This window comes from Mesitornis unicolor, unplaced genomic scaffold, assembly GCF_000695765.1.
Source record: "Mesitornis unicolor isolate BGI_N332 unplaced genomic scaffold, ASM69576v1 Scaffold54617, whole genome shotgun sequence".
NCBI lineage: Eukaryota > Metazoa > Chordata > Aves > Mesitornithiformes > Mesitornithidae > Mesitornis > Mesitornis unicolor.
In genome coordinates, this window is record NW_010198129.1 from 1 (window position 1) to 22,966 (window position 22,966).

Here is a 22,966-nt window from a genome sequence, read left to right on the forward strand (position 1 = left end):
TCAGGGAGACTCGGAGCAGCTCCTGCCCTTCCCTGGGGCTGACAGCATCGGGGAAGACTGGGCTGGACAGGCCTGTCTGAAAGGCGCGGGCAGGAGCAGTGAGCCGGGCCCGGTGCTGCAAAAGTCTGGCAGGGTTCTGAGGGCATCGATGCAGGGACCCTGCCAGGCACAAGCTGCCCTGTCCCCACAGAAAGCCACAAGCACGCCCCAGGCAGGGTTTCCTCCCCTCAATGGTGAGCTGCAGCACCCAGCACTGTATGATAGTGCCATCTCTAATGATCTAAAGAAAGAGTCAACAAAAGGAAGCTTGAGCTGTTGGAGTGGCAAAGCTATGGAGTACCAGCTTACACCAGTGGTGGTCTTGGACCCACTAGAAGTGCTGGTGAGCATGAAACGCAACAAAAAGGCAGATACTCCACCTGCCTGCCAGCAGCCAGTATCTCCTTTGGGCCTTCAAGGCATCTTGGAGAATAAACATAAGAGTCCCAAGTTCATTTCTGGAGGGGGAAGTACCTGTAGAAAAGCTTGCATCAGTGGCTTCAGCGCCAGCCGGTGGGGGAGGCAAACAAGGCTCCATCCAAAAAGGCACAAAAATAAGAGACAGCAGCAGCCTAATAACTCCTTTGCCAGACCACAGATGAGGCAAAAAGGAAGGCAGAAAGGGAGTGTTTTGGAGATGTCTGTAGATGTAAGAGACAATGACTGTTCATTCCTCAATAATTCCTATTCCTGGGGTAGAGTTCGAGCATCTTTGTCCCTCCATAAGAAGAAGAAAGTTACCGCAGAAGAGATTTACTGCAACAGCATCCTTTGTACCCCTTCTGTGAAATCCCAGCTTTCAGAGCACCAAGCAAACCTCTCTGCTAGTAGGTCTCAGAGCTGCACTTGGTCTACTTCCTCCATGGTGCTGCTGGCTCCTAGGGACTCCTGCTCTGTGCTGGAGCCAGTGCTTACAGATGCAGAGAAGGTGTTTGGGGAATGCCACCAAGCAGGGCCCATCACTTTTGAGGAATGCATTCCTTTAGATAAGATGAAAGATTGTAAGAAAATTGGAGAAGGGGTGTTTGGAGAGGTCTTCCAGATTGACAGTGAGAGAGGACCTGTGGCCTTAAAAATAATTCCCATTGAGGGAACTGAAAGAGTAAATGGTGAAGCTCAAAAGAGCTTTGGAGAGGTTCTGCCTGAGATAATAATTTCAAAAGAACTCAGTCTTCTGTCTGAAGAGTCTGTGAATAGGACTGTTGGGTTCATCAGCTTGTACTCTGTGCACTGTGTTCAAGGAGCCTACCCCAAATATCTCCTGGAAGCCTGGGACAAATACCACGAAGTAACGGGTTCAGAAAATGATCGGCCAGACCTTTATGGGGATGAGCAGCTCTTCATGGTTCTGGAGTTTGAATTTGGAGGCAGTGACTTGGAGAATATGAGAAACAGTTTCAGTTCAATGGCATCAGCAAAAAGCATTTTGCACCAGGTCACTGCATCCCTGGCTGTGGCAGAACAGGAACTGCACTTTGAGCACAGAGACTTGCACTGGGGGAACGTGCTGGTGAAGAGAACGGACGTCAAGGAGCTTCATTATGTGCTGAACGGGGTCACACACACAATCCCCACAGCAGGGATTCATGTCAACATCATAGACTATACCTTGTCTCGGCTGGAGAAGGATGGGTTAACTGTGTTTTGTGACCTTTCCACTGATGAGGAATTGTTTCAAGGCACAGGGGACTACCAGTTTGATATCTACAGGCAAATGAAAGAGGAGAACTCCAACAGCTGGGCTGACTATCATCCACACAGCAACGTCCTCTGGCTGCACTACTTGTCAGAAAAACTTTTGAAAGACATGGGCTACAAGAAAAAGAAATTGACTTCTGTCTCCAGGAAAACAAAGCAGCAGCTTGTTAAATTCCACAACGAAGTGCTGAGCTTTGAGTCTGCTAAGGAAGTTTTACAAAACAGCAGCCTCTTCCAGTGAGCAAGGGAGAGCAACGTTTCCAGGAACTGAGTCGCTGATGCTGCCTTTCTCCTTCACTGTTTTCATGCCTGATCTTTTTAAATGTTGGTGCAATGAAGAAGCATGAATGATCGGTTACCAGTGTGTATAATATACTATCAAAAATGTCTAAAAAAACCCCCCAAAAAAGCCTTCTGCTTTAAGATGTTTCCATATGTACTTTTTTTGAGGTGTGGTGGGGAGAGAACAGAGTTGACGGTTGAGAGGCAGGGAAGAGGCTTCTTCAGGCTTGAGTAATGTTTTGAATTTCACATATTTTTTCTTCCCTTTTCAATCTTAGGTTATTAAAATTCTTTCCTTACTATACTGCCATTCTTACAAATGCTTTTTTTTAAATTAAAAAAAAATAAGAAATGCAATTCTGTACAGTACGGACAAAGGTTCATATTCTTAGTCCAGCTGAGGACAGAGAGGGGAAAACCACTAACTTTTGAATTAATTTTAAAAACTAATTGTTGTTGAGATTAGCAAAATTTGTACCTGGAATGATGCTACAAAGCATCAATACGTAGTTTCAGTGGTGTACGTTTTAAAACCACTCCAATCTGGAAGATTACTTTTTTTTTTCTCTGTAAGGACCAGTGAAGAAGTATTGGATTAGGAGAAAAAAATAAGAAAAAGTACCTGTGTTCCTGATGCATTTTTGACCGTTATTATGTTGTGATCTTGCATACTGATAGGAACCCAAATCTGTAACTCGATGGTAGCGTTAAAGCGATTTTCTCCATGTACCTACAGAAGAAAATACACAAGGTAATAAGTGTTCTTTAGTCCTGATTGCTGATGGATCAGATGACCTAAATTTGAAGCTATACTTACGTTAAATTGGAATTCTTTGTTTTCAACAAGTCCTTCGCTTACGGTCACATACATTAAAGAAACTGGGCTAAAGAAAGCAATAAATCAAACTAAGTGAAAAGCCAATCAGATTATTATTCAGAATTAGTACGTCCAATGACCTAGATGCATTAAGTAATTAAGGGGTAGCATCTTCAGATTTGTTAGAACTGGGATGCTGCCTATGCAGTCTATGTATGAGTGTATATATGCAGTCTGTCTGTGCATGCATGTAAATATGCAGTCTATCAATTAGATGCATCTTTGAACCTATCTTGAAGTCTACTTTTTACAAGGGAAGCAGGTAGAGACCCTCGCTACCCCTGCCTGTGATACAGTTTTACTGTTCCGTCTTTCAGACTCCGTTTTTGCTGTCTGTTAGCACAGAAAGGGACTTGACAACCTGCAGTGCTTGAAATTATTAAGATGAAAATTGTATTGGAATCTTACCAGGCATCCTCTCAATGTTTTTTTCCTCTAATTGACTGAAATAATGCAATATAGTTGAATATTCTTAAAACTTACTTGGTGAGGACGGCAGTGAATGCATATCTGACATCAAGGATGTGTTCTTCAGTCAGAATGGTGCTATTTTCATTCATGCTTTAAGAAAACAAAACAGGATGGACAAAACAATGTTATTATCTGCCTGCCTTGGTCCTTTATTTCTATGGATCGAGAACTGCTAACACTGGCTGTACAAGAGGGATGGAAACAGTGGCTGTAGTTAATGAAAGAGGTGCCAGCCCACTTGGTGACATGGTACAGCAGTGCTGGAGTAGCCCAGTGGGAGGAAAGTTATAAGAAAGGAATTTGACTGGAACTTCCCCCCATTAGAAAGCCTCTAATGAAGAAAAATGCCCTGAAGATGTTTTCATCCCAATCATTTAGAGTGAAAACTCTACTTAGAACAGAGCTGGATTATGTATTTTAATCATCTGTTCTCTCTGCTAGGGAAGGAGGATGCCAGAACCCAGTTTGCCATTTCAGAAAACACACTTTTAAATATGTACTACATTTAAATTAGGACATTAAAGGGTGCTCCATCTTTCACTGAAATAATGAAGTATGAGCAAAGGTAAAATTATCATAAGGGAAGATTTTTCACATGGATCCAAATGCTTTAGAAGGTTGAAGAGAACAAGAACAGTTTTGTTTAACCAGTGACTGATAAATAGTGTGGTCACTGAGTAGGAATTCGGGTATTTTCTTTCTAGTGTGTTTTGTGGTGAAAACAGCCATACTCACTTGGTGATATTGATGCTGATTGCAGGCTTATTTTGGAATATGCTTTCATCTAATTGCCAAATCACCGAAAATTTTGCCTATTTTGAGGAAAGAGAAAGACATAACAAAATATCGATTACCCTGTGAATACTCGTTTAACTCACCAGGATAGTGTTAAAACATGATGGCTAACGTATTTTCTGCTTTTCTTTCCCTTCTGGAGAAATTAGACATTGAGGAAAATGCAGGAATATGAAAATGATCTCTTGCCATAAGCTGAATTAGGAAGAATAGCAGCTCTGGCCTAATTGTAGAGGTAGAGGGTGCTAGAGCAGCTACTCAAAATATCATTTAGAGTTAGGGGAAAAAGTGAGGATAACAATCCGTACTTACAGTTGTTGTCTTGAACACTGGATGCCCAATTCTGCAGTTACAGGATAAGACTTGAGAAGTAAATGGTGTTGGTTGGCCACAGTGAACAGCAGGAGAGGATGGCTGCCAACGGGACAGGAATGTGAATGTTAATGTTGAATAAAAACAGACTGGGAAATTCAGCTCAGTCTGTATGCTTCCATAAAATGAATTAGGTACAAATAGCCCAATAAAAGCTTGGGAGTCTTAAATCAGATAAAGCCGGTATTTGGGCTCTAGTCCTAACAACTGAAATGCTCCTTCCCTTCCCTGGGCCTTACTTCGAGATTTATTTAGGTAGTAAATGAATAGCAGCCTATGCTGGGTTTTCTTTCAGCAGCCTGCTGCTAGCTGAAGAGTTATTCTGCAATAACTCTACAATATCTTACCTCAACAGTCACCTTCTTAAAATGCAGGGATTTGGGGTAGTTCAAGACCATCGTTGTCATGTACGAGTCATCTCCACTGTTCGTTAGTGAAACGCTCATGGTCACTGCTTTAGTGTGGCCCACCACCAACTCCTTTCTAGAAGCAGACAGAACAAGGGGATGGGCGACATGTAATTTCTAAGGGCTGTTATTTAGTAAGAAGCCTGAAGCGTTCTGCTTCTGGTAATTACTGCCTCCAAAGGCTTTCACACACAGGATAATGCAATAGCTCAATTAATTATTCAGTATTCTTCCGAGTGTGTAGGAAAATGCTTCCTTCTTAATATCAAAGCCAGTCATCTCCAGTCTTTATGTAACATTTCATTATTTCTGTTTTATATCAAGACAGATTTTAAACATTGTTCTGCTCGATTTGCTTTTCAGTGACTCTCCAGGGTGAAGTTTTACAATGAAGTGATGCCTGCTGTTCTGTCTAAGGTTATGTAAACTGAGCAACTCTGCTGCGGTGCTCTGCATCAGCCTGAAACAAAATCACATGTTCACAATTAAATGCCAGAACTGAGATTTTAGGATGACTGTGGTTGTTTAAACCTTGGCGTTTCCTCTGAGATTTCCTAGAGCAGCCCAGCAGTGCCCATGGGGGCAAACAGTTCCAGCACTGTATGAATGTGATGCTATTGGAAGGAGGAATTGGATGGAAAGTCATGTAAACAAAGGAGCAGCAAATTTTGCCTGAGAATGTGAAGAAAACATCAAAGATGACATTTTATATGAATGCTGAATGTGAAATCCAGATAATACAACTCCTATGACTCACCTAATCTGACTTGTCAGAGTCAAATGAGCAGTACAGATGGTTGTCTTGTTGCAGTCCTTCTTGTAAGGCAACTGAAAGCAAACACAGATCAAGTCAGATTTTAACAGTCCTAATTTTTCTAAGGTAGCAGATTCAGAATGTCTTTACATAGTTACATTCTCTGAAAACAAAAAATTTGAGAAATTGGAAATAAGACCCTGTAGTGATAAGTCAGTCCTAAATTGATGATGTTTTGTTATTCAGCTCCCAGGAGAAGGTGTATTAGCAAGAACATGAGAAGTTTTCACTGGGGAAAAGGTTTTCTTAGAGAAATGCCAGTTGTTTTCCCCTGGATTGCCACAGGGCATTAATATTAATTCCTTTTCCAGAGATGATATGTTTTTCTTCAATAAATATGTTCATGTGCTGTGCCAGTTTATAGGTGCACTGTTCTGTAGAGATGAGGTTACTTTAGCAGCAGTTTTATTCACCAATAAAAATCTGCTCTCTGTGGCTGATGTTTCTGCAGAAGTTCAATGATAATTAATAATTAGATATTGGGTACATAAGTACTAAGCAATGCTGACCAACAGTCAAGAATCTCATTAATTATTCTTAGGACATTAATGTAGCATCAACATCATAATGCCTACGAGTATTACGACTACAGTAATTAGTGTTCATTATTGCTCAGTCCTAAATGTCCTAACTTCTCTGTCCGGTGCTTTATGGACAGCTAATTAAATATTGAACTGTGGCAAAGACTCCTATTAAGTAGCAAAAAGCTGCCTCATTACAGAGCTTTGTGATTTGGATTTCAGACTAACTGAAAAAGAGCTAGATTAGCTTGGAGGAATCCTGCTACTACACTGCAAGACAGGACACACAATATTAACTTAAAGGTTATGTTTATTAGAAGTTTGGAGCCTCCCAAATACCAATGTGAAACAAACTACTAAAAATAAAAACGCACACATCATTTTCATTATTTTTAAAGTAAGTTCATTAGAAAATTGTGTAGCTGTTATTATCAAATGCACCATTCAAATCATGTCTTAGTAAGTTCCAATGTAGAGCTCAGTATCTGAAAAGGGCTTCACGAAACACAAACCATCAGCCTTCTTCAGAGGCAGCATCTAATCAACCTCATTTTGTACAGGAGAAATGTGATTCACAGAATCCCAGAACGTTAGGGATTGGAAGGGACCTCCAAAGCTCATCCAGTCCAATCCCCCTGCCGGAGCAGGAACACCCAGATGAGGTTACACAGGAAGGCGTCCAGGCGGGTTTTGAATGTCTGCAGAGAAGGAGACTCCACAACCTCTCTGGGCAGCCTGGGCCAGGGCTCTGTCACCCTCACTGAGAAGAAGTTTCTTCTCCAATTGAAGTGGAACCTCCTGTGTTCCAGTTTGTGTCCGTTACCCCTTGTCCTATCATTGTTTGTCACTGAGAAGAGCCTGGCTCCATCCTCGTGACACTCACCCTTTAAATATTTATAACCATGAATGAGGTCTCCCCTCAGTCTCCTCTTCTGCAAACTAAAGAGCCCCAGCTCCCTCAGCCGCTCCTCAGAAGGGAGATGCTCCACTCCCTTGATCATCTTTGTAGCCCTACGCTGGACTCTCTCCAGCAGTTCCCTGTCCTTCTTGAACTGAGGGGCCCAGAACTGGACACAATATTCCAGATGTGGTCTCACCAGGGCAGAGTAGAGATTGAAAGTAAAGCAATTTTTTAGCAGATCTGAGGGTAGACCTTAGAGATGAGATTCTCCTAACAAGATATGAGTATCTTCAGGGAAAACCTGGGCCTAAAGTCACCTAGAAAACAGCACGGATAACCAGAAAGGGAACAGAAGATGACATGCTAAGATTAAGAACACCACTTCTTTTTTGTTTGTTTGTTTTAATAGTAAATGCTTTGCATCCTGAAAGAGAGAAATCTCTTTGCTTGCTGTTTGTTTCATTACCTGAAAATGCATTTCTGAAGGCTGGTATCTGTCCAGCAAGGGAACAGCAAACTCCACGTTATCATTTTTCTCATAGAGCTCGTGTTTAACTCTCAGAAAAACACTGGGAAAACAGTCCGAGCCACATGGCTACGAGAAAAGAACAAGAAGTTGAGAAAGTAGCTGGGCATTAAAATGCAGAAGTCTTCACACGTCACCTCTGTTGCAGCTTCTGCCACCTGGCACATTTAGGGGCCTTCTGGCTCAGATGTTGTTTTGGGCCACTGTGTTTAATTGCCACCAGTGGACCATAACCTTATCAAATGTGTTTTGGATCATTTTATACATTCGGCTCCCGTGACACCCCCTGGATGTTGTGTTTGGTGATTCAGTTATACATTGCAAAACCCAGTTTCCTTCTGTTTGCTTTAATCCTGTAGAGCTTCGTGCCACTCCTACAATTCCAGGATTAGAAATACTTACACACAAAAGGATGAGAGTTTGATTTATAGCAATAAAAATCAAAACGGCATATGACCCATCTCCTGCCTCAGCTGTAAAACATGCTCAGCAAATCTAACACTGAGAGAACCCCACTCCGTTGTATTTTTGCATTTCAGAAAAGCCTCATCATCGTGCAGGTTCTGATAAAAAGTCCTATCCTCACCCTTCTTTCTGCAGGAAGTCTGGCCAAAATCACCTACCAGCGCATAAAGCTGCAGCTTGGAGCACATGTGCTCGCTGACCAACAGCTCTCCAGTGGCTGTGGTGTTCTGATCTTCAAACCGTACTCTCTTCTCTGCCATTTTCACATCTAAGTCCACCGTGTAGAGGATGTATAGCTGTGAAAACACTGCAAGACTTTCAGAATCCTTTGTTAGCTGTACCAGAGGTTGGCCTCAGTGTTTCCAAGGGCAGTGCAGGACTCCAGATTTCAGCCTGATCACAATTCCCATTTATTACCTTGTGGAGACACTGGTAAAGCTGAGATCATATCAAAACATAGTTTTGCTGTGATGATGCTGTTATTTTGGAAAACTGGGATTCTCTCAGGGTTGAATCTCATGCTGGTGAGAAAGTGGACAACTGGTCTCGAGCTAGACAGTGAAAAACAGATAAGGAACAGAATCAAATATACATTTTTGAACTGAAACATTACAGGAAAATGTTTTAAGAAAGCCTGGCAGCAAGAATAAGAACTGCTCATATTTCCATGGTATTTCACCTGGAGCAAGCTGGCCTATTTACAGCAGTTGCAGTTTCTGCTGAGAACGTTCAGCACACACAAAATCCCAAGAGTCTGAAGGAACAGACGCCCAAAATACACCAGTATGGCTAGAGTTTCAGAATTAAACACAGTGTTTATGTTTCCATGAGATAAACACATTATCTAGCTCTTCAAATTCTCTATTTATCTACAATTTGGTTTCAAACACAAAATGCAAAAGAAAACCAAATCTGTCTGCCACATCTTAGCCTTTGTGAACTGCGTGGGTTACTCAGGTACCAGCGCTCTGACTGAAAAGGAGGTACTATCAACTATTTATTCTGTTTTCTAAATGCCCTACACTACCAGTGCTGAATTGCAGATATCGAGGTTTTCTTAGACCTAGATCTGTGTTCATCAGTTTGTGTTCACCAGCTCATGTTTGTTCAAAGCTTTAGACATACAAAGGCAACTCTGCAACTTAAACTAAAGGCTTTACGTTTTGTATAATTTCTAGCACTGGGAAAGATTTTTGTGTCCCTCTGATGCTGAATTAAAAATAGAACCATTACACAGTGCTTGGAACACAGATTCTATATTTGTCTTTGAAGCATTTCCCCAGCACACTAGAAAATAGCACTTATTACCTACCGGAGCACGATCACGTTCTCGAGTGATCCTACTGTAATGTCTTGGAGACCATCATTAGTGAAGTCAAAGCCACCATCAATGGATTGTCCAAAATACTGGAGTTCTGATGAAATTTCTGACGCTTTTACTCTCTAAAAGGGAGGAGGGAAACAAGAAATATGTTAGGATCTCTCTCCTGTCCTTGGGCAAATACACTGCTTTTCATGAGGCTGCTGTGAGGATGGATTTGTAACACTTCTGAGATGCAAAATACTGACTTGGCCTGCAAAAAGCTGTGCTGCTCTATAGGCAGCACCTGAACCAGTTCCCTCACCTACGCAGAGAGGTGAATAATTACAATTAAGGAGCAGCTCTGGTGCAGGAACCTGTGGAGTCACATAAACCATCTGACAACTGCACATTTCCCACCCATCAATGTAAATGAAATGTGAAGCTGCTTCCTCCTGGCCTCCTGCTACAAAAACACAGGTTTTCCCCTCTCAAGGTGTACTGGAAGCAGTTCCCAACAAGACACGTACTTGAGAAAAGGAGCTGCTGATCTTGTCTTTATCACCATTAAAGATGTAAATGCTGCCGAAAGAGGAGCTGTCTGAAAGCCGATCTTCAAGGGGGGCTCCAACTGCAATATCCTCATATCCATCCCCATTGATGTCTCCAATGCTGGCCACTGTGAACCCAAACCTTGCAAAAGGAGAGGTCACCTGCACATTTAAGTGTCCTTGCAAGGTGAATAAACCAGTCTGAAAAACATCCAAGAAGGAAATCCCTTTATAGCAAATGTAGCATGAGCAGCTCTTGCATGAGGGAAAAAAAAATCTTACTGCACACTTACAATGATTGGAGCTGAATGACAAAGCCTTGAACAATCTAATAAGGTATAGTAAGATAATAATCCAATAAGAAATTATAATATGATAGCAGCTGAGTCTCAGAAAAAAAGCTTGATCCTTCTGCATCAAGAGCGTGCAAATTCTCGCCCAGCAGCAGTGTCTCTGGACAGCCCTGTGCAAGCAGACACACTGAAGCACTGCCTTTTCTGAAGTTAACAGCAGATTGAGTTGATCCCCAGCTTATTTCACAACAGAAACCATCCCCTTCCCCACCCTGAAACAGAAATAAGCCACAAGAGGGTGCACGTTATCTGAATGCTCCTTTTCTGCTGCCAACCATCCTGTACGTGCCCTCAGCAACTTTCAGCAGTGCACCAAAGAGGATTTTTCTCCTGCTGTGCTGTTAAAGTTTACTTCTCATTCAAAATGATGCAATTAACACATATCCTGGATATTGTGTAACAGATCCTGTAGCTAGGCCCACAAGACGTTGTTTCCTTCAAGTCCCAGGAGCAAAGTTTTAGCAGCTACCCCTGCACACATTTACTGCAAGCACTGCAAAGAACACTGCTTGGCAGAGCAAGGTCTGCACAGACAAACTGCCTATGCAGAGGTGAAAGACATGATTTCATCACACTGATAAGAGCACGCCTTAGGTACAGAATGGTTTTATTTCTTTAGTTATTTCTCTTTGATATTCTAAGGACTAAGACAGGACTGCTGGTTTCACCCTGCAGTCCTCTACCATACAGGGAGAGCACAGCAGTGAGAGCACAAAGGAGGAATGTTTTATTTGTCACTACTTAGGCATGGTTGGAAAATCCCCAACATGGAGTGTTTACGCTAACAGTGTTTTTACCTCTGTCTCCAGGCGATAAACGTAAACCCTTCCTTCTTCCCCTTGAACGTGATAAAACGGAGCTCCAACAAGGAGAAGATCTGTCACCCCATCATGGTTCACGTCAAGTGGGCAGAGCTCAGATCCAAAATAAGATCCAACCTGTGCTCCAGAAAAAGACAAGCAGCTCTGTCACTGGAGTTCTCTATATATAGCTTTGTAGAATTAGTGTCCTTTGCAGCAGTAAGGCAATTTTTAGAACAAAACACCACATATCTACTTATATGTGGATCGTTCCCTATTATTTATTTTATTACAGCCATCCTCAGGGACAGATCCTGTAACCAGTTTAGCAGTAACAAAACCATTATTCAACAATTTGACAGAGGAAAAAGAATACCACGGTTGACGACCTCTTTTCCCAGGAGCCATGAGAACAGAACATAAATATAGTCCACCCCATTTAGCTAAACTTCTTCCCAGGTCTTTTTCCAAATTTCGTGATTTCTTCTGATGTTCCCAAAGCATTGTGGAGTGAATAAAGGCTATGTAAGGGTGTAAGTGTCTGGAGGAGAAAATCCAGCTGCTGTTTGAGCAAACAAGATGTGTGCAGCCCGCCTGCCCCATGGCGAGTGAAGCACCGTACCTGTTCTCCTTGCAGGGTTTGTTTTAAGCGACCGTCCTGAAACACCAACACCTTCCCGCTCATGCTGTGCCGTGGGGCTCCAGCCACGTACAGGGGTCCGTATTCTGTGTGTGCCACTGCCACGCTGTACCCTGGTGCGTTCACACACAGAGGAAAAAATAACATAAATTATCAGTACCACACTCTGCCTGAAGGAAAAAGCCCACTGAGTTTGGACTGAGACATAGACTTACACATTCAGCAAGATCCCAGAGTTGTGGCCCATGGTTTTGATTACAGACCATCCCATTAAAATATTGATTAGGAAATAGGAGGTAACTTTTCTGAGAGAAAAGCCAGCAAAGCTGAGGTTTTCCTTTCTTAGCAGCTTGTAGGATATTTGAATAAATTACTACACTGAAAAACCTGCTTGAACTCTTGATTTCTTAGCATCTGTCACAGTCCTGGGTGATTACCCAACATGCATGCTTTTTTTCCTTTTTACTTATTATGTCTGCAAGCTAGAGGGTTTACCACCCTTCACAGAAGTGAAGAAAACACCATACTCCATTGAAAGCAAAAAGAGATCTGCTATGGGGCTTCTGTAACAGGGAGGTAACAGGAGAAGGATTGCCCTGACACAAACAGTCCACAGCACCTCCTATTACCTGGGAAGACTTCAAGGCCAAGGCTACAGACAGGAGATACAGGGCTCATGAGGCTGGGGTGAATAACTAGGGCTTTATTTGTCACCAAGCCAAGAACAGCATTGATCCACAATCTATTTCTTCTCCAGACACTCAAAACAAGTGAAATATTTATCAGCTCTCAAAAATGCCCTTCATTGCAAGTGTTCATACACAGTGAAACCAAATGGCGTGTGTTAATGGAACAATACCCCAAGGCATCATAACTCATAGGAGAAAACACGCCATATCTTCCCCAAAATAAAGAAGTAGAGAGTGTTTTCATCAGAATCTCCCTCCCTGCTAGAGAAAATATTCAAAACCCAGTGGGATGTTGCAGGAGGTGGCCTTCCTCAGGTAAATGCTGTCACAGTCATCAAACTGCACTAAACACAAACAAACTGAGCAAAACTGCAACCAGGTTTCCATTTGATCTCAGAGAGGGGTAAGCGGATTACCTAGGTAACTGAATTTTGCATCTGTGGCGTCTTCTTTCGATTCATTCAGGAAAACAGCAGCCTTGGTTGCCAGATCATACAGCAGAATTCCACCAGACCAGTCGAAGGCACCCACTGCACCAAACATCAAGGTTTGCTGCAGAAGCAACACACTGCGATTTAGAAGAGGTGAACACAGGGCAACTTCCAGCGCTAGCGACCTGTAGCGCTCTGCAGAGCAGTTTGGTAAGGAGCAATGGTTTCTGGCTTACAAGCCTTCTCTTTCAACCCTTTAGCAGGGTTAAATGCAGAGCACTTACCTTATCCAAGATCTGCACATTGAAACCAGCTTGTGCAAGCTCATATTCCAGAGCACCACCCTGCGTACCTGAGTATGCAGCAGAAACAGGGTAAACCACTTTCTCCTTATTTCTCAAAAGGTAGCAATGAAATGGAAAGATTGCTGTTTACCTTCTATGCCAATAATGCTCTGCTGCAGGGTTGAAAGCAGCCCATCTAATGCTGAGTAATTGGTCACTTGAAATACATTAGTGTCACCCGGACTAGATGGAATTAGCCGCAATTCATTTAGAGCCTTTGGTCTTTTGAAGGCATCTCCCACCTGCAGAAGAGATGCAAATCAATCAAAAGCAGCAGCCTTTAGAGTCTTCCTACCCACACCTCCTTCATTCAACTGGTTCTGGTAAAAATCTCAGCTTCAGCCACTTTGTGTAAACCCAGAAATAGCAATTGCTTTGAAAGCAAATGAATTGGACAAATTCAGGGTCTCCTGAAGTGGAACCTTTACAAAATCTGTTCATGTAACTGGCTGGTGCTGTATTTGGTGTCTATACATTTGTTGTGTATGTACATATATATACACACACACCCCTTTGTTGTACCCAACAATTAATTATGGAAATCAACAAGTTACAAGACATCGTAAAATCGAACATTTCCCCTGTAAGAGAAAGAATGAACAGAAAGATTATTTGAGAAGACATATAGCATGTCTGAACCCAAAATTTAGACTTCAGGACAGAGCATTGTTGATAAACTAACAGACAGGCTAATTTGCTGGCCAAGTTCAGAACATATCAGAAGTTTTGTTCTGAAGAGCAATGAACAATCACCCTTTGGCTTTGCTGCGTTGTCCTTGGGTGGACAGGTAGGAAAACTTTTTAACTTTTAATTATCACTTTTAATTTTCAATTCTCACTTTGACATTTTCCAGAATAACCTGGATAAGGAAACACAAATCACACTTTGTGGAGCTAGACTTGACCAAGGTTAAGCACTTTGCCAGATTCAGTCATTCTAGAAAGGTTCTTTCTAAACTTTGTGCAAGGAGGAGTGAGACGGTCTGATCTACCAAAAACACGGCTCTTCTGAGAAATCTGAGAGTAAGTGGATACAGGGCACTGGCTGTAGTAGGTGTAGGAAGGAACAAACATGGGCGTATCGTTGACACTGCATAGATTATCGTAGCAGTTCATACCGTAGCTTTATTTTTCACCTACTTATTTTATACGTGTCTCCTCCCTTATTTACTGGAACCATGCATGGATCAGTTTCCCCTTTTCTCTCCCACTTGTGCTACCAAGAAGGGGAAGGAGGATACAATTCAAGTACATTCCCACCTTACCCCAATGGCATAGCGCTCGATTCCTGCCATTTTGGGTGAATTTATCACTGTTGTCAAGTTCATTTCATCCAGGAATATTTCCCCATCTGTAAGCACAACCATGACCTTGGCTGCATCCTTGCGGGACCCGTGACTTTCAGTGAAGATGGAATCCCTGGTAAAACACCAGAACAAAGAACTCGGGATGAAAGTGGAAGCTTCCCTCCTGGATGTAGAAGGAAAAGTCTCGTTGAATTTTGCACTTGCAGCTAACAATCACAGCAAGGAGACAAGAGATTTTCTTTCATATTCACACATCCTAAAATTACCAGGTGCTGTTTCACTTTCTATTGCTTCCTGAGCACGCCCTCACCAAGAATTAGGCCCTGAGAGGTAGCTTGTATAACTGTAAAACATGGCACAGGAACTGCTGCCTGCCATTCCACCATTGCCAGAGAAACGGCTGCTTTCAGGACCTGAATATCCATAAAATTCCTCTCCCTTGCTCAGGAAATGCCCCAGAAATTCATCCCCTTCGTTGCTGTCTTTTTTAGTTACTTACAGGACATGCTGCATGGCAGATGCTGTTTTAGTCACGTTGCACACCTGCACGATATCAAGTACTTTCTGGAGGGTGGCACGAGGATCCCAGCTCTCTCGCAGGTCGAACTCGGTTCTGATTTCAAGCCCATACTGCACCACCGCAAAACTGCACTGGAAGGAAGCAGCAGATAAGCACCTGCTTGTGACAGATGTTGATTCGGAGAAAGAGGGCTCTCTGCAACAACGCCCAGAAATCCCAACAGAAACATTAGCCAGGCTATAAGTGGCTTTTAAATATGTCTAGCGCAGACACAGAGATTGTTGTAAGTATATTATAGCTGAGGAAAACAGAAGTGCTATCAGTACAGAGAGAAACATGGTTTTTGGAAACACTGGTTTGTTTTTAAGTCCAATTTTCCTGCTGTGTTTGACCCATGTGTGGGTCATGGAGCAAATCATCTGTGATATTACTGAGCTGTTCCTTCACTGCTCCCTGCTGCATGTTGTCTTTCCTTGGAGGACTCCTGTTCCATGATGATCTGATTGTCAAAGACAGCCTGCAGAATGTATTTGCACAACACAACACATAATGTTTCTTTTTTTCTGTATGTAAACAGGTTAGAATATGCTGACTCTTGGAGCATTTAAGAGGCAGAGACTTTCCTAACATCAGCGTGTGGATCACACTTCTCAGCCTCAGCAGAGAAAGCAGCGGAGAAGGGATTTCTGAGCATATAAATCAGACTTTTTATATCTACAGCGTTCTTGGGATCAAGACTGGGAATGTACTGTTAAGACGTAAGCAAAATGATGTCGAGGATACAGCAAGCTGTGGAAGTACTTTTCCATCCTAATGGAAACAAACCTGCATAGTCCCAAATTCTGGTGAAGAGGCAGCTAAAATAGCCTGCTAAAGAGAGAGCAGAGAGTACCTCAAAGCACTTCTCGTACAGCGTTTTCATCATCTTGTGGATGAATGCTTTTGCTCGTTCAAAATCCTCTGGCTCGATGCTCCCTGATCCATCCAGAACAAAAGTGATCTCTCTCCCAGAAGCTGCCCAGGATATGGAAAGCAAAAGAATGCGGAGAAGGTGATCAGCAGCCCTGGTCAGGACTAAGTTCTTTATCCAGTGCTATTGATCCATACACAAGTGATCTCACCCAAACAAGCACCTGAACTGCACTGAGACTGCTCAGCTATCATTTTAGGATGAGCTACAGCTCAGGTCTGGCAGCTCACGGTACACCACCCCCTGGACTTTGTCAGTCCATGCCACAATTCTGGTAAAAGATACTTCACCACATACGCAAGTCACTTTCCTCCTCCTCCTCCTCATCCTCCTCCACCCAGGGAGGGAGCTTGCTGTCACCACTGTCCTTAGCATTTCTGCGCTCTGGTGCTTCAAGTGGAATATTTTCAGCTGCAGCAGGAGCTTGAGCAAAGAGGAGGTGGGAGAGAAAGCAAAAGATGAACTAAAACACTGGACTAGTGCCTATGCAGTGTTCCTGCGCCTTGCTGCCTGGCAGCTGAACTCCTCCTCAGCCCTGCAGTCAATATTGCTTTCAGGCACAAAACTGCAGATGCTACGGAAATATTTGTGAGTTTTGAAAGCTGTGGGGATCTGGACTGCATCTTAAAACTACAGCTACAGTTCAACAGAAGTAAACTGCTCTGAGCACACCCAGAAGTGTGTGTGTCATAGCAGAAACGCTGATCACGCAGTGAATGTGTGTATTTTAAAGCACCTATTTCCGTACTGATGTTATGGCTGCAGGTGACAGATACAGAATACCATCTCCTGTCCTCCCAGCACTGCTCCTGGTGCAGCAGAAATCACTGTTATTTGTTTTGCTGTTGCTGGGCAAGGGACTACGAGAACAGGCTAAGATCTGGAGATGTATTTACATTCCTTGAGCAATGAAACTACCCACCATCATAGATCCACTCTATAAATAAATAACAGAGACAAATGATGTGTCAGGAGGGGGGATTTCTTCTACCTGAACCACTCAGAGTGTCTCTCTCCAGCTGCGAAAGGAAACTGTCGAAGTCTTCGTATGTGGACAGGATGAACCAGTCACTTCCAGCTTTCTGCAACTCTTCTGGGACCCACTGGTTGCTAATGAACTCTCCAATCTAGGGAGAGAAGCCATCAGACAAGGAGACTGAACGTGTCTCATACACAGACAAAAAAACCCAGCAAATTCCCAAATTGTATTAAAAACTTGAAAGCCCTGAAAAAGGAAGGAGTTTTCTGAAAGCTTGGTAAATCAACCCTGATCCTAGATTCCACAGCAAGCTCTTATTTGCAAAGAAAAAAACTAATAAAAGCTCTAGGGCCACAAGACTTATACAATTTCAGCATCTTTGTTTCTGGCATGTATTCCTTAGCCTCCTCCAAAATAAGCTCTGTGGCATCAAGAAGAGGGAGGCCTGGGTGAATCAAGGGAGCCAGGGCATCTCAGATCAGACATCCTGCAAGTCTACCTTTTCTTCCATCCACTGCTAAAGCATGGGAGCAGACATGTGGGATGGATGGAAACATAGATGTGCTTTGATGCAAAAAAAAGATGTGGCTTTGACGGTGCTTCCCACTCACCCCAGGAGCATAGAGCTTGACCGCAGCCATTTCCAGGGAGTTCATCACATTCCTTAATCTGTGGTTTTCCAGAAACACTTGCCCAGATGCCAGGACAACGATTATCTTGTCATTGGTCTGGCTTGAGTCACGGCTTTTGTCAAAGACTTGATCCCTGTGGAAACAGAAGCCCAGAGGTGGGAGTTTCACAGGACAAGATATCTGTAATGCTAAAAATGCCAGTGCTGGTGGTAGGGAGCTGATGTTCATTGAGCTCTCAGCCCACAGGAGTACAGACATGCAAGGCAAACGTGCGCATTCATGTGCACAAGGATTCATGCTTTGGACATTGGCTGCCCACAACTGGTAGCTCTGACTTCACAACCACTTTCACAGGCAGCATATGGGGCATTTTTACAGTGCGAGTCAGTACTGTTGGAGTCATGGAGTCAAAAGGGAAAGTGTGACTCCCCCAGATGCAGCAGATGAGTGAAACAGATGGGAAAGGCCTTGGGTTTACAAATGGACACATGCTCAAAGCAAGACCCAGGTGACTGAATTGTCATTCTGAGGCCCCTGTGTCAGCCAGGAAGGATTTCACACTTTGCCTCTTGGCAATTTCTCCTTGTGAACCTGATGGTCCCCCAGACTCATCCACACGCTGCAGCTGGCAGAGCCTGCCACCAAGAGGAGCATTGGAAAGGTGAGAGCTTTGGGAGTGCGAGATAAGGAAGAGTAGAGAGGAGGCACAGGGGGCTGGATTGATGCACATGAAACACAGAGGATCACTGGAGTGCTCCTGGAGCTTCTTGAGACTTGGGAACTCACAGCACATGCTGCAGTGCGGCTGCAATGTCAGTCTGCGAGCTCTGCCGCTCAATGTTCCGCACTTTGAAGAACGCAGTCATTCTGCTGCAGCTTTCTCGCAGGCTCAGTTCAGTTTGGATCTGTGCTCCAGGCTGCACCACAGCAAACCTGATCTGGAGAAGCAGATGGCACAGCCAGAGCTGGTTAGATAGAATCTAAGGCAGGATCCCTCAGTCCCTTAGAGTGCCAAGTTTAGTTCCAAACTTTACTGCACAAACACAGAATGTATATAATGCAAGTAACAGGTATATCAACTGTCTTTGTCCCTCTGTCTCCATCACACATTTGTATTCTGGAGATCCCTTCTGGATCAGCTCCAGGAACTGACTTAATTTTCTTTGGCTCCAGACAATAATTTCTCTCTCTGAAGTTCCTGTATTTATCTATCCGGCTAGACCTTTTGTGACCAACCACATGGCTCAGCCTCACGTTGTCCCCAGATTTATTGAAATCATTTAAAGTAATGGCTTAATGGCCTCTCTCCTTATTTTGTATGTAGTTTCAAGGTGCCCTGAGAGATTTGCCTGGCAAAATATCTAAGCATGCTTCTGGCATGAAAACCCACTCCTAGCTCTTGACTTCTCTCTTCAGCTCCTCCTTCACTCACTGACATTTAACTCTTGCAATAGAATATGTAGAATTATTACCAGTATCACTGTGTAGTTTAAAAAGCAATAAGTATGTGAACCAGATGACTTCCCATTCTTCATTAGAGCTGTGATCCATCCTGCCTATAAGATTATGAGACCCTGAGGGAGTTCACACACCTTGGAGCATTTCTGCCACATTGACTTCATCATATGGAGGACAGATGTCTTGGCATTTTGGAAATCATCTGGCTTGGTGTTCTCTGATCCACCCAGAATGACAGCAATCTCTGTTCCCAGCTCTGTCAATACAGTTAAATACAAAAGGACATTCAAAGGGACACCTGAACAGCCTAACATTTAGCAAGGGTTCAAGAACATTGACATATTATTAAACAACTAAAATTTGAGTACATCACCATCATTCCAAAAGCAGGTCTATCTGATGATGTGGTCTACACTGTAGTGATGAGTTTTACTTTTTAAAAATCTCAGTGAATGACAACTGTAACAATGATTAACGTTTTCCATTACAAATAACCTTCAAAACCTCAACTTTTTCCCTCCCCAGCTCTCTCACCAGATGAACGCAAGCTGCTTCAGACTCAGCTAACACAGAAGGAAGTAATGCTTGTTCGTGTCCTGTGCCTACCTTTGCACATGTGGTTGTCCCCTGTGCTACCAAAGAGCTCACCACAAGCCCTGCTGGTGGTGTCGGTGCTGACAGAGCTGCTGGTGTCAGTTATCTCATCTCTGCTGGTTTTACTCTGAATGTTGTTCAACTTGGTCTCAACTACAGAATTTAGAAAGAAAAACAGAACAAAACAAGAAAAAATACACTCTACTTTTTGAAAATATTCTTCTGATTAGCACACCTTAAACTCAGGATCTGTTTCCACCCAAGTTCCCAAATCTGAAGAAGACCTGAGGATCAGACTGTTAGACAACGAGACCATCCAGGTGTCTAATGAAAACTTCTCAGGTTCTTTGCAGTCACAGCAAGAAGCAGAGCAAGGGTAGGCAACCAGACCAGCTCTCTGCTCCTTTGACTAAATGCCCAACAGCCCAGCCAAATTGGAAGGAACAGCCTTGAGCACCCAGGCACTTCTAAAATTCCCACACATCTATCCACTAAGAAGGTCAATGCTTTTCTACATCCTGCTGTGTGCTAGTTGTAAAGGCTGAACCTTGTAACCCTGTTGAAGTCTCTGTAGCACACATTAAAATTCAGCTCAGGCTCTCTCCCAGAGGACCTTGCTGGTCTCTCCCAGAGGACCACAGGCCTTGCTGGTTAGGACCTCAGATAGAGCAGAGCCCTGCACAGAGGCTTGGTACTGGCTTTGCTCCCGTACCCATCTTGGTGAGGTTGAGAAAAGTCGTGCTGTGCAGGTCGGTGGTGAGCAGACTACAGACCCCGTTCATGTCCTCGGTAGTGGCGAAGGCTCGGCGGTGCTTCTTCTGCAGGCAAACCTGTGGGGGCAGTGAGGAAGGGTAACTAACGATGAGCAAAGCCACAGGCAGAGGATGACTGAAGATGTCATCTGACAAACATCCAGCATCCCCTGCACAGCACTGAAAGCGTGAAAAAGCACCTTCCCTGATGTGACTCCTGACACACCAGGTTCCCCAAGACCCCAGTCCTGAGCTGAAGCAAAGAGTTGGGCTGGGGGCTCACCAGACTGAGGTGTTACCCTCCAAATTGGTGGCTCTCCTAAAGCCTCCTCTGCCAATCTTTTCCTATGAGTGGGGGTGGCTGCAGTGAAACACAAGGTCCATTGCAGTCCTCAGCTGATGGGAAGCGCCCCTCTCAGTTTCCCACCTGGCTGTCAATGCCCCAGCTTTCCAACCAGCCAAGAGCTCTCGGCTTTTGGCCTTCTGTTATGGCCACTTACTCGCACTTCCCAGAAAAAAAACACAGCGTTTTGGAAAAATCCAATCGTTCCCAGCCATGGATATTTTCAGTCTCTTACCAGGATCCAATCTGAATTCCTGCCAATAGCTATGCCACCATCCTGGATGTTTTTGGAGCCTTTAATCTTTCCTGAAATTGAATGGATGAATGAAGATGTTAAATTAAAATGGCTACAGCACTTGTCAGCCTCGGGCAGACAGAATAAATAAGAGGCTTCAACTACTGAGGTCAGCTGCATCTGCTCTTCTCTAGAAGGAGGACTCAGAATTTATGTTATCAGCAACTGTAGCAGTAATGAATACGTTGGAAACAAAAAACTTTGCCTTGTGTTTCAGCAAAGTTTAGGTGAAGACTTCAGCTGTGGCAGATGGGGTCTTGCAGCCCCCGGACACATCGCTCCCAACCACTGGGACAGCAGGTTTGCGTTTCTCTCTGTGAAGTGCTGGTCTATGGGACTTAGCAGCGTGCCCAGCTCTCCTGGAAGCACCTGGCCTCTGCACCCCCTGTGCCCGTGGCAAAGCAAGCGTTGGGAAGGGGAAGCAGGGCTGTACCTCGCAGAGGTATCTCCTGGCACTGGATCTCGTCCTGCAAAACCATGCACTTCCTCAGCCTGCCCAGCCCCTTGTCTGCTGCGGAAGTAGCCAAAATCCTGTGGAATGAGAAAAAAGGTGGAGCAGAGGGACGATGGCACAAGCAGGCAGAGTCCTTTGGCAGTGCAGGGTGTGCCAGGGCGGCCAGGCATTATCCTGGCAATGTCTCTTAAATTAACTGGACACCAGTGTGATTTTGAGCTGAATCAACCACTAAGAGGAAAACACTTATTTCTCCTACAGATCATCATCCTTCCCATTACCTGAACTATGAAACCCTATCTCAGATCAAGGAAGAGATCTGGAAGTGACTTGCCCATAAAATACTGGAGATAAAAGGAGGCTGGAGATGCAGCGAGAAAGCCCAGCCCCATAGCAGGAAATGGCAGCAGTGCTGTAGGAAAAGGAGACTGCTCTCTGAGGCACCACATTTCTGCTCTGGGGTAGAAAAGGTTCTTTACTCCAAAAACTTAAAATATGCTGTCTGCTACACAGCCTGGGCAATCTGCTCTGCGTTATATAGGTTATCTCTATAGCAACCACTTGTGGTTGGCTTTGCTTCACCAGCTTAGCCATCCATTTCTCTTCCCCTACAAACCAACAGCCAAAATACAGCAGTTTCCAGCTCTTTATGGTCTTCAGGCCAAGCTCACAGCATAGGTCTTGACAGCTGGTGGGTGCAGTGACTGCTGCAGCCCCAGAAATGATGCAGCATGCCAGGAAATACTGCAAAAACCCAGCTGCTCGCTTCTGCCACTTGGTTAACTGAGCAGACGTCCTCTCTGTACGGTGCTGCGACCTGGCTGTGGTCGAGGGGGGAGGCATCATGAAGACTCACAGGCAGACAACGTACACCACACACCAATGAACCTCCAACAACAGCCCCTGACAACACAGGAACAATTCTGGCTCCTAGGCAGAGGGATCTGTGCTAACAGCTGTAGAAAGTGAGAAGCTACATGACCTCAGGCCATGGCTCATTCATAAAAACCTGGGAAATCTGGGTATGTTTTGCTTTTTGCTGTTCCTTACATGGGTGTTTTCCCATCTGAGTGCTGAAGAACCGTGGGCCACAGCAAAGAGGCCGTGCGTGGTGTGATCCATGTCTTGCCAGTGTCAACATTGAAGCTCCTCAAGGACTTGATCACTGCAAACAAAGAAATAAATAAGTGTAGACTGTGATCCGTAGAGTCATAGCTAACAGGTCTTGAGCCAGCTATACCCAAACCCTGCCCACCATGACAGCAGAGAGGTACCAAGCTGTGGAGATTTCACTGGTTTAACAAAGGATTTTCTTGCCCAGCCTAATGAAAAATAAACTAACACAAGTTTGGAAAGTCCACCTTGCAAATCACAGAACACTCCTGG

General features: G+C 44.0%; 2 protein-coding genes across 2 annotated transcripts; one reads left to right on the top strand and one right to left on the bottom strand.

Moving 5' to 3' along the window:
* The first annotated feature begins 148 nt into the window (after nucleotides 1-148).
* On the top strand, nucleotides 149-1,978 carry GSG2 (germ cell associated 2 (haspin)). Its single transcript, XM_010189027.1, has one exon. The coding sequence runs from the start codon at nucleotides 149-151 to the stop codon at nucleotides 1,976-1,978; it is 1,830 nt and encodes a 609-aa protein (XP_010187329.1).
* Nucleotides 1,979-2,407: 429 nt separating this feature from the next.
* On the bottom strand, nucleotides 2,408-22,745 carry ITGAE (integrin, alpha E (antigen CD103, human mucosal lymphocyte antigen 1; alpha polypeptide); the record flags this gene model as incomplete). The annotated part of the gene is made up of 31 exons (XM_010189028.1): nucleotides 2,408-2,416; nucleotides 2,642-2,749; nucleotides 2,837-2,903; nucleotides 3,380-3,457; nucleotides 4,103-4,179; nucleotides 4,475-4,576; nucleotides 4,882-5,017; nucleotides 5,699-5,769; nucleotides 7,644-7,772; nucleotides 8,327-8,475; nucleotides 8,586-8,719; nucleotides 9,481-9,611; nucleotides 9,999-10,220; nucleotides 11,170-11,310; nucleotides 11,795-11,925; nucleotides 12,918-13,053; nucleotides 13,217-13,284; nucleotides 13,368-13,518; nucleotides 14,542-14,695; nucleotides 15,083-15,234; nucleotides 15,996-16,117; nucleotides 16,380-16,496; nucleotides 17,065-17,200; nucleotides 17,664-17,817; nucleotides 18,471-18,622; nucleotides 19,277-19,398; nucleotides 19,749-19,889; nucleotides 20,449-20,566; nucleotides 21,067-21,137; nucleotides 21,560-21,657; nucleotides 22,631-22,745. Coding segments are annotated over 31 exons (3,692 nt in total), but the record flags the coding sequence as incomplete, so codon positions are not given.
* Nucleotides 22,746-22,966: the final 221 nt, after the last annotated feature.